Here is a 16,164-nt window from a genome sequence, read left to right on the forward strand (position 1 = left end):
CCTACACTGTTGATGAATATAAATTGGTGCAGCCACTATGGAAAAGAGTATGGAGGCTCCTTTAAAAATTAATACTGGAACTACCTTCTGATCCAGCAATTCCTCTTCTGGGTAATTATCCCCAAAATATGAAAACACTAATTTGTAAAGATATGTACCCCTATGTTCACTGCAACATTATTTCTAATAGCCAAGACATGGAAACAATCTAAGTGTCCATTGACATGATTGAGTAAAGACAATAGGGTATGTATACATATACAATGGAATACTACTCAGCCATAAAAAAGATGAGATCTTGCCATTTGAGACAACAGGAATGCATCTTGATTGTATTATGCTAAGTGAAATAAGAAAGATGGAAAAGGACAAAAATTGCATGATTTCATGGATATTGATTTGCATGGAATTCCATAGAAAAGCTACCACCTTTTCCTTTTTTTCATTGATGAAAAAGGGTTGGAAAGTTATCTTTGATCTCCCATAATTAGACATTTTTATGCATTTCATAATGTGTTTGTCCTCTATCCTCCCAAAGCCGTATCAGCAGTGGAATTCTGTTGGTAGCAGTTTATAGCCACTTATATGTAATAATAAATGAATTTGTTGCATTTATGTGTGCGTTTTACACACATCTTTTTCTTTATCTCTTCTATTTACCCAGACAGGTATGGTGCATTGTGACACAGCAGTTGGAACACCTGATTATATATCACCTGAGGTTCTAAAATCGCAGGGGGGTGATGGTTACTATGGACGAGAATGTGATTGGTGGTCTGTGGGTGTTTTCCTTTTTGAGATGCTGGTGGGTAAGTAAATATTTTAACTTGTTCTTTTCTCAAAACCCATTTCATAACATTAGTTCTAAGTCAGGAATTTGAGAATATAAGGAAATTTTATGTGTTCTAGGAAAAAATGGGATTTCTGAAAACTTTGAATTAGTAGTCTGATATGACAGATTGTTACTTGCAAAATTAAAACCAAGCCTCACACTGGCAAATTGATTGAGTAGAATATGAAAGGAATTGAAAGTATACTGCTAGGAAATATTCCTTGTAGACCTTTTTGTATTAGGTAAATACTAAAACAAGAAGCAAGTTTGCAGCTACAATGATCTCCATTCTAAGATATTTTGATCAATAGCATTCGATGTGAATATTTTAAATATAAGGCTGTTAATACTTGTTCTAATAATATAATAGAGAACTGAAAATACTTTTTAGTTTGCTTATATAGTTACGCAATTGATGTTTGTTGACCGTATTTTTATGTATATGGTTTGTAATTCCAGTAAAATAAATCATAAATATAGTTATTGATGATTTGACTATCAAAATAAATATGTTTTATAATATTTCAGTCTCAGGAAATATAGAGGCAAATTTAGTAATTTCTTTTACTTTGACCAAGTCAAAATTTTAAAGGCTTAAGTGTTTCAAAACCTTTTTTTACATCATAGATTTCATTCTTAAGATTTCCCATTAATAAGTATTAGGGACACAAAAATATCTTCTGGCTAAGGAAGCCAATGACTGAATCATCTGGCTTGGGGAAGAGGGGAGATAGAGCCAAATCTACTTTCTGAGGCAAGTGTGGTAAGGCTAATAATAACATTATATAAAATGACTTTAGAGTTGGAAATATATTTTTAGAAATTGGAGAATTAATTTTCTAGAAGATGACCCTAAAAGAAATTGGAAATAGAAAATCTGTACAATAATTGAGTATGGTTATTACTAAACAAAAAAAATCAGAACACTTTGGTAATTCCCAAGTTTAAGTAATAAGTATGGAACTTTTTTGTGGTATAAATTGCCTTCTCTTGTTCACTATCCTGTGTGTGTAGCGTTGATCTTGCTGTGCTTAGTCTCATGTCATAGTGTGACTTGCTTGTTTCAGACCTTTGTCTTCGTAGTGGATCTCTGTGTATTCACCATATGTTTCCAGGTAGCTGTCCATTCTCCCCACCTCTGGCCTGATCTGATGATGCATTAGGTGTTTCTCATTATCTTTTGGAAGTAGAATATATTCTGTCATTTGCCTTGACCCTCACAGGAATTTAGAAAATAATATACTTTGCGGGAAGTCACATGGCTCATTTGAAGAGACCATTTAAATTCCTGCTACTGTTCTCAACTCTGGAAGCTGAATTTTATGAGTTTGTATGGCACTGATTTGCAGTATTCTGAGCCTACTCTGGTGTTTGCTCAGGTTGGTTGGCACGGGACTTCATTTAAAGGACTCTGCTATAGTTAAAAATCGCCCTAGAAAAATCTTGAATTCAAAGCTTTCCCCTGCCCTCCCTTTGAAAACAAATAAAAATTACCTACCTGTCTACACTTTTGAAGTTTTGGATTGGCTGATTGGGGAAGGCTTTTTTACTGGGACCAGTGTTGAGGCGTACTAACTAGCAGGGTCTTTAACCCTGTCTGTGGCTTCAGATGAGTTCTGGCCAAAATGATGCCGCAACTTTTTCTGTCTTTAACTCGTTTCAGTGCCTCAACATCACAGTCATTAGTCAGCAGGAACACTCCATTTCTACCATGTTCAACTCTGTGTCACTTCAGGCAAAGCACATGTCATCTATCCGGGCTGGCTTTCCCATATGTAAAATAACAGGGTGGGTCTAATTCTTAGGGAGGCGCTGTCCAGTCGGTCGTGATGAAATGGTTTATCTCTGTGCTGTCCAGTGTGGTGGGCCCTGGCCACTTCGAGCACTTTAATGTGGCTAGTGTGACTAAGGAACTGAATTTTTCATTTTGTTTAATTGTAATTAATTTAACTTTCAATTGCCATACGTGGCTGGTGGCGACTGTATTGAATAACACAGCTCTAGACAGTAATCTCAAAAGGCTAATCCAGGATCCAGCTCAAGCTGTAGAGGACTCCGACTGAGCTGACCTCACTTAATCTTTTTCTTTAAATATTTTCCTTTCCCATTATAAAAACAACAGCAACAGAAGTCTAGAGTTAGCATAGATTTTATTTTGCTCCTAAGGGTTGATGGTTCATTGGTATGGTTAAAATTTAAATATATTTTTAGTTTGTGGCTGCTTGTTTTGACCGAGACTTCTGGCCCATAACCTTTCATTCTTCCATGCATGTGACACATTTAGACTGAACATTTTAAAATGTTAGATGAAAAGTATTTCATTTGCATTCTCTATTACATTCAATGTCTTCTTTCTTGGAATTTTAGGGGATACTCCATTTTATGCAGATTCACTTGTAGGAACATACAGCAAAATTATGGATCATAAAAATTCACTGTGTTTCCCTGAAGATGCAGAAATTTCTAAACACGCGAAGAATCTCATCTGTGCCTTCCTAACAGATAGGTAATGTACATTGACTTTCTGTGTAGCAATGATACCTTTAGCTTTTAAATTTGTAGCAATGAACACATACCTAACTCCTATTTACATATGAAATCAATCTCTCGCTTCATCCAAATTGCATTTAAGTCTGGGTTAGCCTCTTTTTACTGCTAAGCCTGGGGTTGGGTTAGCCTTGTCATTTTGTGTGTACAGCCCAGTTGTAATCTAAATCTAACCTTAACCCTTGTGTCTAAAAAGAAAAAAACAGAACTTGGTAAAATAACACATTAGAGAGAAGTAAAACTTTTGTATTATTCACATTTTCTTTAAGGTGACTAAGCCACATTACTCTTGATTGTACAACTTTTGAGAGAAGAGCATTTTGTGCAGATAGATACTCAACTGGTTATAATCTTAAAAAAGCTATACTTGTGTTTGACTTGGGAGTGCCTCCTTTCCAACCCGGTTTTATTTGCATTTGAATATGAGCAAGTGTGTCCTGGAAATTCTATATTTTAAAACAAAATAGATGAACAACATTGGGAGAATCTGCCTCAAGAAGAGAAGCTAAGCTTGGAAGCTCAGCAGAGTTTCTTCCTTGGTCTCTCTATTCAGTTCTTTTCTGTTTTCCCATTTTATATTTGGGACAGGAGTCATCCTATCGAAGGACCAACACATACAAGAGGTTGCTTGCTCCACAGTCCAAACTTTACTCACTAACTTAGTGATCTTAGGGAAATCATTTTACATTTTTGGGAAATAATTTTATTCATCCATAAAATGATAGGATCTGATCAGATGATGTCACAGGGCATTTGTAGCTCTAAAATGCTATGATTCCTTAGCACGCCTTAGTATTTGTTAGCTAGTTGCTGTTACAAGCAATCCTGTAATGACTATCCTCATGCAATCACCTTTGCATACTTTTTGTACGTTAAAATCTTAAAGGTAGAATACTAGGATACGCATTTTAAAATTAGGTGATGTTGCAAAATTGACCCACAGAGAAATCACATCAGGGATTATTTTCACTAACAATAACTGTTTACCTCATTCTCATCAAACTAAACATTACGAATTTTTTCTTTTCCTATCTGAAGAAAGATAAATTATTTTTATTTTTCCTCATTAGAGAGGTTAATCATTTTTATATGTTTATCAATTATTTGTAGAATAGAACTTTTAAGACTTGTTAATTATATTATTAATGCATAATCCAGGCTAATAAACTCAAAGCAAATCCTGTACAATGTTTTGATTTGATGGGGATGACCATCATTTGTGCTGAAAGGTAAAATAAAATAGGATATGTTAATGAATGGTTGGAGGTGGAGAATATTTTTTTTTAAGGAATTTTGCTTAATATGTAATACATTTTTTAAAAAAAATTTATTGGGGAATATTGGGGAATAGTGTGTTTTTCCAGGGCTTATCAGCTCCAAGTCCAGGCACCGTTTTCAACCTTAGTTGCGGGGGGCGCAGCCCACCATTCCATGTGGAAATTGAACCGGCTCACGTTCTCACCCACTGAGCTTCCGGCTGCCCCTCCAGAAGCTCAGCAGTAGCTTGTTGTCTTCAATCTAGTTGTGGAGGGCGCAGCTCACTGGCCCATGTGGGAATTGAACTGGCAACCCTGTTGTTCAGAGCTCGTGCTCTAACCAACTGAGCCACCCTGCTGCCCTGAGAAGATATTTTTAAAAGAACTTAATGCCATCAGTGTGGCTAGGAGTATTTCCCTCCAAAGTTTACAGGTTTTCCTGTTTATAGTAAGCATAACTCCAGGGCATATAAAAAAAACCAAATGCTTTTTATTTCCATAAAACCTTCATTGAAGACTTAAAGGGGCAGAGAATAAAATTACTAGCCAACATTTTTCTTATATTCAGAATGATAATTTTAATATATAAATGTAGAGATATAATTTATCTGAGTAAATATGGGTAGCTTCAAACAAATTATGTGGTTTCTTTTTAAGAAGGGGATTTTTAAAATAATATTTTTATTAGAGAGGTTTTGATAACTTCTGGGCCCAAAGTTAGATCATTGTCCATTTTACGTCCTGAAGTTGGTTATTCAGTTGTGGTACATGCAGGTACATTTTTTTATTTGAAAGTCTCATGTGTACTTTCTTCTGACACAAACTACAGATGGAAATATATTTTACTTTCTATTGAGTTTACTATACATTGCAGTCTTTTTAATCTATCTAGAGAGATTATATGTTATATAATTGAAATTGCTTATTTTTGAGGAACATTTAAGCTAAAGCTTTTAAAAAAGATCTCTAACTCATTTGTGATCCTTATGTTGATCCTTATTGAGATTAGACTTCTTAATTTTGTCTTTTCATAACCTTACTTTTTATATAATCTTTAACTGCATTGTTTAGGGAGGTACGACTTGGGAGAAATGGAGTAGAAGAAATCAAACAGCATCCTTTCTTTAAGAATGATCAATGGAATTGGGATAACATAAGAGAGAGTAAGTCAATAAATTTAAATATTTCCATCCCACCACATTTTAAATCCCATAAATTGATTCCTCTTTGAATTAATAAGCATGTTTAATACACTTAATGCTAATTTTTAAATTGAGAGGTTTCATTTCAAATTTGTTCAGTGGCAATATTTATAACTAAATTAATATTACCTCAATATCTTAGCAAACTAAGCATACAATAAGTTTATATTTATTGGCAGTATTTCCCAATACTTTTATAATTAACATTATTGACTTCTTAATTTGTCAAGTTAGGTTTTATGGATCTCAATAATTTGTAGAAAGAAGGAAATATAATACTGTCATTCAAATATGTTTGAATTAATAAATCAGTAATTATTTATGGAGACCTGGTAAATACTAGGGTAAGCATAGTAATTCATTTTAACTATATTTGACATTAGTTTAAGAGTAAGAAATATTTCTGCTTAAAAATGTAGAAAACTGAAGACTAAAGAATATATGTGCAAGTTATTGCTGCTTATAATTTTAAAGCTAGAGTAATAGCATGTTGCTTTCCTTGTTTAATTGATTTATAAATATTTAAAGCCAATCTAGTGTAGTAATAAAATACTTACAAAATTTTAATTCTTTGAAATGTTAAAATAGAAAATGTGTTGCTAGAATTTTCTATAGTAATTCATAATATCTTGTCATTAATGAGTTATATATTACTAATGTACAATGTGTTAATATAATATATTGTTAATAATATAAAACATAATGGGGTGGTTTCTATATATTTTTGTTTTGATGATGAATGAAATAATTTATTTCTTTTTATTTAACAGCGGCAGCTCCGGTAGTACCTGAACTCAGCAGTGATATAGACAGCAGCAATTTTGATGACATTGAAGATGATAAAGGAGATGTAGAAACCTTCCCAATTCCTAAAGCTTTTGTGGGAAATCAGCTGCCTTTTATAGGATTTACCTACTACAGAGAAAATTTGTATGTCATTTGTTTGTTATATTTTTACTGTTTTCAAAGTCTAACTATAAAGAGTTGTCTTACTTCGAGACTCTGGATTATAGACGATAAAGTGTTAATTTTTTTTAACTTTTGAGTTTTTTGAAAAGGACTATCAAAAGAGTTATTTTTCACTTAATTTCATTATTTTATTTCTGAATGTTATATGATACTCATTTACAAATCAATGCAAGGCAATGCTTTATATTCTTTTGGACTATAGTGTAAGACCAAATACCTGCTTTTGAAGGAGCTTGTCAACTAATGAGGAATGTGAGAAAACTGTATAGTCATAACAAAGGTTAGAATGTGATATTTTTCTTAAGAAAGGTACCAAAAAATTCTGAGGTGGTTTGGGGAAAAAAAAAAGAGTTGTGTCTCTGAGGTGAAGGTAGGGAGAATTCAGGCAAGACCTCAGGGAAGAGGTGACATTATAGCCAAATTTAAAGATAAGGAAGTTTTTAGTGTCTGAGATGTGGGGAGTTTAGGTGAGAGTTATAGGGAGGTAAATAGTGGAGGCAAAAGTTTGGAATATAAGCATACATTGAGAGTAACTCAAAATGAGATAAAGAGGGGGAAAGTGTAGTTCCATTTAGTGACTTAATCTCCGTGATGTTAAATAATAGAACATCTGATAAAAGTGATAGGCAAGAAAAGTTCAGCATTTTAAATTATTGAAAGTGGTATAAATGTCTAGATTAGAAAATATTGCTTCATTTAAAATATGTTGAAGTGAAAAGAAAGAAAAATCTTTGGTTGGAATTTAATTCTGAGAGTAACTTAAAAAATGGATTAAAATGACACGCAAAAGAATGTATTTCTTGTCTTTCCTTCTAGGTTATTAAGTGACTTTCCATCTTGTAGAGAAAATGATTCAGTACAATCAAGGAAAAATGAAGTACGTATAAATTTTTACTACTCTATTTTAGTCACATGTTCAAATATTTTAGTAATGTCCGTGTATTTTTAAAAGTTTATTTGATGCTACTTTTAGAATCATTAGATGGCATTCCTTGTTGAAATACAGTTCAGCATAACATTGAAATGATTCATTTTTTTTGACAAGTATCGTTGTGTAAGACACAATGGTAGTAAAAAGATGAATTATGCATGCCTTTAGACTTAGTTTTATTAGCAAAAGTGATAGAATAGGTTTATAAATAGCTATAATACCAGTTAGAAATTATAAAAATTTATAGCACTAAGATTATAAAATCTATAAAAAGCTATAATAAGCTATAAGAGTACAGAAATGGTGGACGGATTCAAATTTTGAGTATTTAGCAATGAATTCATATAAAGGATAATTTTGTTATGCTGTTACAGTATTTTGTGACCTCTATAATTTATAACTGCACACAAAGTAAATCACATGCACACGTACATATACACATAAATGAGGATGCTTAACATTTTTCTCTTCAAAACTTAGTAAAACTGAAAATTTGGTTGGATAATTTTGGTATGATTTGTGTTTTAGGAATTTTACAAAGCAAAACAAACATTTTAATGTTTTCCATGTTTTTTGTTTGTTTGTTTTAAATAGGAAAGTCAAGAGGTATGTTGATGTCAAATATCTTGAAAAGCAGAAAAACTCATCACTCTAGCAATGTTTTGATATAGCCATATTCCACTTAGCATTTGGAGTACTGCATCTACCCAAGAGAGAAGTTTCCATCCTTTTTTCTACCAAGTATCCCTTTTCTTATTGATCCTATGTATCTGTTACTTAAAACATATGTAATTTTCAGGTTTTTGTTTATCAAGGACATATAATGGGCAGCTCTGATTAGCATGTGATCAAATTGTATTAATGCAATAGAGTTAAATTTGACTAGTTCATTGGCCTGTCTATTCTTATTAGGGAAAGATACAGTTTTGCTTAAGATACGTGAAACATTTGAGAAACCATGGAGAACCAAATCACTAGAAAGACTAGTGGAAAGAATATTGACCTTGGACTCTAGTAGATTTGGGTTGATTTTTGGTACTGTCACTTATTAGCTATGCTATCTTGGTTCGATTATTCACCTTTTGTGGATTTTAGTTTCCTTAGTTAGTAGATTTAACACTACCATCTTTATAGGATTTTTGTTAGGATTAATGAGGCAACATTTGTCAAGTGCCTGCTGCTGTACCCAAGGCACAAAAGGAACTCAAAAAGCCAAGTCCTTTATAAAGGTGATAATGCTCCAAAAGTGGATTATTTAATACTTTCTGTAATTTTAGTTTCTTTAAAGACTGACATAGCTGGCCTTGAAGAAGATTTAAAGAATGGCAAGGAGATGACTTATAATTAATTAGCTATTATTTATCCAAAAGAGTCATTGATTACAATTTTACAGTACTGTGCCTGGCACTGTGTAGGAAGATGCAAAGAAGAACTTACAGTCTTATTTTTAAGAACACTAACATATATTTGATCATGTCCAATCAAATATTTATTTTATATATACAGACCTTTTATCTTTATCTTATAAGCAAAAATGGTGATATTTTCAAATAAGTAATCTGCAGAAGAACAGTGGAGGATATCAGAGGGTATCCTTTATTCATGATGAATGAGAAATGTGCTGTCATAGAAGAATTCTGCCAACATTAGAGCTTCTCATCATGTTTACGAAATGTGTTCATACATACACGTGTACTGTCGTAGACAGAGCGCAAGAGATGGAGGATTTTTTCACTCTGTGACTAAAACTCACATTAAGAAGGTACAAATACTGTACCATTATAGAGATTATATTAAGTTGAAAGAAAAGAGAAGCTTATCATTGTTTTCTTTAAGCTTCTCATCTTTTAAGTGTGGCTAAACTTTATAGTTTCTTGTTTTCTGACAGATTCAGAAAAAACTGTACACATTAGAAGAACACCTTAGCACTGAGATACAAGCCAAAGAGGAACTAGAGCAGAAGTGCAAGTATGTTTTGTAGCTAATTAAATAGTATATTGTAAAATTTAAGTTTAAAAATATTACTAAAAATGTAATTATATGATTATTTTTAAAATTATGGTAAATTCTTTTATTGTAAATTAGGAGTTATTTTATTTACTATTTCTTTTGAAATTCTTTAGATGTATTAATACTCGCCTAGAGAAGGTAGCAAAGGAGCTAGAAGAAGAGGTAAAGTAGCTCTATGCTTTTACTAACATTTTTGTTGTAAAAAGTTTTGATGCCTGACTAACCCACAGAGTTCTCTTGGTACCATATTAATACATATCTTTATCTATAATAAAACCTCCCCTGTAGCATTGGTGAATAGAACTAAAATTATAGGATCATCATAATAGGCTTCATTTTGTTATGTTTTTACAAAACTTGAGTTAATGTAGTATGTGTAGATATATCAAATAAAAAATGCATTTGTATTAATGACATGGGTTAAAAACAGAAAGTAACCATTGTTTCTTTTTTTTAATGGTTACTCATAACATTTTAGACTCATGGTTTGTATTACATAAAGGTGGTTCAGTGGTGATGGAATGTTATCGAAAGTTTGACTTTCAATAGTAAACAACACTTACACTCTTGATTATTTAAGAGTAGTGTGCTGTTTTAAAAATATATAAAACATTGTAGTTTTAACAATATAGCAGTTACAGTTGTTTTTTAAAGATTTTTAAAAATCTACTTGAAATGACTGAAATATTTTTTTGCTTTCATTTAATATTTATACATACTTTCCTCTGATAATAACTTCAAGCATTATTTCAGATTACCTTAAGGAAAAACGTGGAATCAGCATTAAGACAATTAGAAAGAGAAAAGGCACTTCTTCAGCACAAAAATGCAGAATATCAGCGGAAAGCTGATCATGAAGCAGACAAGAAACGAAATTTGGAAAATGATGGTTTGTGGTGTAGAATATTAAATACTTATCAAGAAAAATATTAAGTGTACGTGTGTGTGTGTTGTGTTGAAGCTTGTCACAGAATTGCTTTTTATTATAGTTAACAGTTTAAAAGATCAACTTGAAGATTTGAAAAAAAGAAATCAGAACTCTCAAATATCCACTGAGAAAGTGAATCAACTTCAGAGACAAGTAGGTTGATCCCAATTTGTAATAAGGATATTGAGTTTTATTTATGACTGCCTATTAACAGTTTTAATTAGAAATGTTATTAAAGGATTCTTCCTCTAATTTTAAAGGGAAATCACTAGGAAATATTTTTAGGTTTTTGTTTATTTTAAATGCTTTGTAATGCAGTAATGAATTGAAGTATTTTCATTATATACACCTGTGTTTATTGTTGTTTATTTGATTTTTGAATGGAATCACAGCTGGATGAAACCAATACTTTGCTGCGAACAGAATCAGATACTGCAGCCCGGTTAAGAAAAACCCAGGCAGAAAGTTCCAAACAGATTCAGCAGCTGGAATCTAACAATAGAGATCTACAAGATAAAAATTGCCTCCTGGAGACCGCCAAGTTAAAACTTGAAAAGGACTTTATCAATCTTCAATCGGTTCTAGAATCTGAAAGGAGGGACCGAACCCAAGGATCAGAGATAATTAATGATTTACAAGGTATTAGAGATTGTACTTGAATTCATCTCGATTGTTCATATTTTGGAAATAACTTTAAATGATGAATAATGTGCTGGAGTAGCACATTTCTGAATATACTACTCTGTTATGTAAAGTTAGGGTATTAGAAATACATTAATAGAAAATGTTATGAATGAAAGATTTACTTTCAAATGGTTTGAAATATTTTAAAGTATCAAACCACCTTCCAAGGTGGTAGATGGGGTTGCAGTTGAATTAACTGTAAAGCAGTATCTCAACTATATCAACAATTATTAAACTTCTGCTCATACATAATAGCTCAAAGTATGAGATAATGTCCAAATTTTTTATTGTTAATGTATGTACTTTGTGAGTTTATTGTTTTTTAAAATGTTGCAATTTTAGGTAGAATATCTGGCCTAGAAGAAGATTTAAAGAATGGCAAAATCTTACTAGCAAAAGTAGAACTGGAGAAGAGGCAACTACATGAGAGATTTACTGATTTGGAAAAGGTAAAACATGTTAAGCTTGTATTTGTGTAAGAAAATGACTACAGAGAATTTCAGATTGGAAAACTTATTCTAAAATAAGGGAGATCTGAAACTGAAATATTTCTGCATACTCATGTACTCTTTTATATTTAGACTTGGTTCTGTAGACTAGGGATAAATATTTTTAAGGTTTGCTTCAGAAGCAGCCCTCACTATGTTAGATGCTTATGAAGGGAGGGAGACTCTCTTAGAGTGTATAGTTAGGATGCTTCTTTCTAGGGATTCCAGAAAACCTGATTTTCACTTGTGACATGTCTCAAAAATGATGTAAAGTTATCATGACTTTTGGCATTTAGAAGTTTTGCTTTAAAAATACATAAGCTAGGGATAATTTCTAGGCTCTGTTCAGTGACTTTTTGTTTCATTCACTTATTCAATCATTGATTCATTTAGTACTTAGTGTGTCATCTGTGGTAGAAGTATCAGGATGCAATCCTGCCTTTAACAATCTCACAGTCTAATGGGTAATTTCTAAAGTAATAATAATTCACAGATGAATCTGATGCAGTGCAGTAAATAGAATGCTAGATGTATGGACAAGGGTATATTGGGTGGGTGCACAGGATGTGTCCCTAATCTGGCAGAGCAGGATTGCTTGTGACAGGGTGACAGCACATTTTGACTTGGGGAGGACAGCATGAACAAAGGCCCAGAGGATGGGAAATAAAAAAGGTGTAGTTGGTTTATTTAAGTACAGACTGTTGAATATTTCTGGACTATAGAGCAAGGGTAACAAATTGTAATCTTTTAAGGGAAAGGCAGTAAATATTTTAGACTTTGCAGGCCTTACGGTCTCTGTTGCAATATGTAAAGAAATGGGTGTGGCTATGTTCCAATGAAATTTTACAAAGTGGTGGGCCAATATGGTCTTCCTGTGAGAGTGAGGGTTCATTGGCCAGAGTGAGGCTACACAGCTAGGATGAGCTATATCCTGCAAGATTTTGAATACGCTGTTAAGAAACTTAGTTTCTGTAAGTAATGGACTACCTACCCACTGAAAGGCTTTCAATTGGATGACCTTATTAAAGTAGAGGTACATTTACAATCGATCACTGTGTACTTTGTGGAGAATAGATTTGAGGAGGACAAGATAAGAGGTAGGGAGACGTTTCTTAGTATTCAGATAATGGAGACTTAACTAGTGCAGCAGTTAAAAGGATGGAAAATGAGGATGAACCTGAGAAACACTTAGAGAAAGAATGGTTTGCAGCAATTAGGAATTGATTAGATGTGGCATGTGAGTAGTACCCAAGGATGAGTTCCAGGCTCCTAGTTTGTGATGAGACACATAGTAGTGCCATTAATTAATAAAGAATAAAGGAAAAAGCTCTGTTAGAGGAAATAATGATAAATCCATTTTAGTCCTATGTGAGGAGCCTATGAGACAGCCAACTTAGGAAGTCTACAAAGCAGCAAGTTATGGTAATAGAAGCTAGAAATATTTGAGAGTTGTCGGTATAGAAGTAGCTGAAACCATGCAAATGGGAAAGCGCATCTGGGAACAGATTGTTTAGAGCATTGGTTTCTCAGGGCAGAGTAGATTACTCTGTTGGTGGATTGTTAGTTTGAAAATATCACATTTTACTTGAAACACAAAATAAATATCTATATTTATGATACAAACTAAAGAAAACAAAGAATTAGAAAATAGTTTGAAGATATATAGAAATATCTCAATTACTAAAGATTCTTAACTTACAACACATCTCCTATGTGGAAAATAAGGGTGAATGGTAGAGGATACTGAGTCTTTGCGTTTTTATTTAGATATAGCAAAGGGATACATTAGGCATATTTTAAAAGCTTGAGAAATAATGATATAGGAAGAGGAGAAGCATTGTGGCTAAAGAATACTACCTCCAGAGAACACCAACATTTAAGGGGTAGATGAGGGAAAACTTCACAAGCAACAGAAAAGATGAGAGCAGATAGGGGAATTGGGTGAGTTCAGTGTCAGTATAGGTCAGGGAAATCGTTTCAAGGGCAACGGTGAGTTCAAATGAGATAAAGACTGAAAAGCATTGAATATGTTGAGAATATCATTGGTCATTTTACTGAGATCAAACAATCTCAATACAGATCTCAAAATAGTAGAGTGGAGGTGAGAGATGGGTACAGTGGGAAGAGGACAGATAGAGTACGTAGATTACTTTTACAAGAAGTTTGAGTGAAGAGGGGAGGGAAGTATTGAACATCCTTAGTAAGTCTATAGAAAAAACTTTGTAAGTTTTTGAAATTGTGAGCCAGTCTTTTTTGTTTATACCTGCCATTTTAATCTTCAACAGGAAAAGAACAACATGGAAATAGATATGACATACCAACTAAAAGTTATACAGCAGAGCTTAGAACAAGAAGAAGCTGAACATAAGGCTACAAAAGCACGACTGGCAGATAAAAATAAGATTTATGAATCCATTGAAGAAGCTAAATCAGAAGCCATGAAAGGTACGCATTTTTATAAAAGGATTTTCCAGCAGTATTTTACTAAGAATTAACTCTGTATTTAATTAGTTGATTTTGAATATGTGTTTATATTTTATTGCCAAATACTGGAGGGAAAACACTATTAGAGAAGCACTATACATATATGAGTATATTCTTTATGGCAGCAATCACTTCTAAGATAGTAAGGCTCAAACACAAAATTATTCAACCAAATTTTTTAGATCAGAGAGAGATTATTTTGGTGATACCAGTAGTGACAGGCATACATACAGAATATGAAGTTCTAGATATATTTACTCAGATTTGGGGGATATGCCTTTTGTAATATTTAGTTTGACATTTCACCAGCTTGTGGTACAAAATTCCTGCCACTTTCTGCAACATAAAGATTTAAAAATAGCTGACTTAACTAGAATAGAAGCTCATTCAATATTGTGAACTCTGGCATGATGAAGATACTAGCTAGATTTGGTCAAAGCCATACAATATTAATGAATGTAGGGTAAGATAACAAAGTTACGTTCTCCACAAACCAGCCTGTATCTTGTAATTGTCTTAGGATAATTTTTTGTTTTCCAAACTGTTTATAATTATGATGAATTTGGAATTCCAAAGGAAATCACTAAAGTATTCTTGTGAAAGAGTCATAAAACTTGTAAGCAAATTTTATTTCATATTGAAATATAACATTTATGGATAACTTAGCAAAAAAATAGGTTTGTAATTATTGAATGTAATTAAAATTAGAGATTTAGTTAATATCATTTTAGTGTAAGGCACTAATTCAGAATGATAAAAGATGAAATGAGTACTTTATTTAGAAAGTCTAATTAGAAAAGATGAAGTTAGTAGGCCATGTTTCCCTGTCCGTGGCCACACAGTGGAATTTCCTTTGAGGTATAGTTTAGGTGCAATAAAATGCAAAAAGTTTTCACATTTGTGGTGCACATGTGTAACTATCTCCCCAAACAAGGATAGATAGAACCTATCTTTTCACCACCTCAGTAAGTTCACTCTTGCCTCTTTCTATTTTCTGTGCCCACAAAAGGGTGTTTGTTTTTTAAAATTAGTCCTTTTGTTCATAGGTTATTTTCTGAGCTGATGAAAATGAACCAATTCAGTATAATAATATCTTCCATTTTCTCAAACTCTTTTTTACAACACTAACATAAGATGCGTGATGACATTTGTGTTTTACATGAGTACACAAAACTATTATAGGTGGTGCTCAAATCTGGGTCTCAGGCTTTGGTCTTTCTGCTGCATATCATTGCCTCCTTTGATTAAGAACGTGACTTCACCATCCATGAATTACTAGTTATGTGACCTTGTCTAGTTATTTAAACTTTTTGTGCCTTGTTTCCTATAAAGGCACAATTAGAGTATTAGGTTGTTGCGAAAACCGAGTGCAGTGATACATGAAAAGTGCTTAGAAATGCTAGCTATTATTAGTAGTATGTAAAGAATAGTTTTGTTTTCCCACACTTTTGAAGATAGTTCATTAAAAACTGAAAATTCATAGGTTTAATTTTTACTTAATACAATTTTGTAGTAAATGATAAGTAGATGTTGAGCATTAGTTATGAAGGAGCAGAGGAACCTAGTTGGGTTTGAACAGATTTTCTAATTGGAACATCAAAAGGTAATTCTCTACTATAACTTACATTCAATATGGAATCACTTGATTAGACATAAACTCTGCCTGCTCTTCACTTTGAGATTGAAAGGCTTTTAAAAGCCTTTTTTAATTAATAAAACTATTGCAAACCATTTAGAAAATACAGGAAAGGATAAAGAAATAAGTAAAGATTAACCATAGTCTTAGTAATCAGAATGATACGTGTATATTTTCTCAATTTTCTATACTGTTTT

At 32.7% G+C, this 16,164-nt stretch overlaps 1 protein-coding gene across 1 annotated transcript in view; it reads left to right on the top strand.

Moving 5' to 3' along the window:
- Positions 1–16,164, top strand: part of ROCK2 (Rho associated coiled-coil containing protein kinase 2) — a 108,141-nt gene that overhangs the window by 64,379 nt on the left and 27,598 nt on the right. The window contains exons 6-18 of the mRNA XM_019750089.3: positions 665–809; positions 3,200–3,338; positions 5,707–5,798; positions 6,608–6,767; positions 7,623–7,683; positions 8,332–8,343; positions 9,626–9,705; positions 9,861–9,909; positions 10,501–10,636; positions 10,737–10,828; positions 11,068–11,314; positions 11,702–11,808; positions 14,133–14,292. Coding sequence (XP_019605648.1) covers positions 665–809; positions 3,200–3,338; positions 5,707–5,798; positions 6,608–6,767; positions 7,623–7,683; positions 8,332–8,343; positions 9,626–9,705; positions 9,861–9,909; positions 10,501–10,636; positions 10,737–10,828; positions 11,068–11,314; positions 11,702–11,808; positions 14,133–14,292 — 1,480 coding nt within the window. The remainder of the gene's footprint in view (positions 1–664; positions 810–3,199; positions 3,339–5,706; positions 5,799–6,607; positions 6,768–7,622; positions 7,684–8,331; positions 8,344–9,625; positions 9,706–9,860; positions 9,910–10,500; positions 10,637–10,736; positions 10,829–11,067; positions 11,315–11,701; positions 11,809–14,132; positions 14,293–16,164) is intronic.

This window comes from Rhinolophus sinicus, chromosome 2, assembly GCF_057876585.1.
Source record: "Rhinolophus sinicus isolate RSI-liver-muscle chromosome 2, RSI-T2T, whole genome shotgun sequence".
NCBI lineage: Eukaryota > Metazoa > Chordata > Mammalia > Chiroptera > Rhinolophidae > Rhinolophus > Rhinolophus sinicus.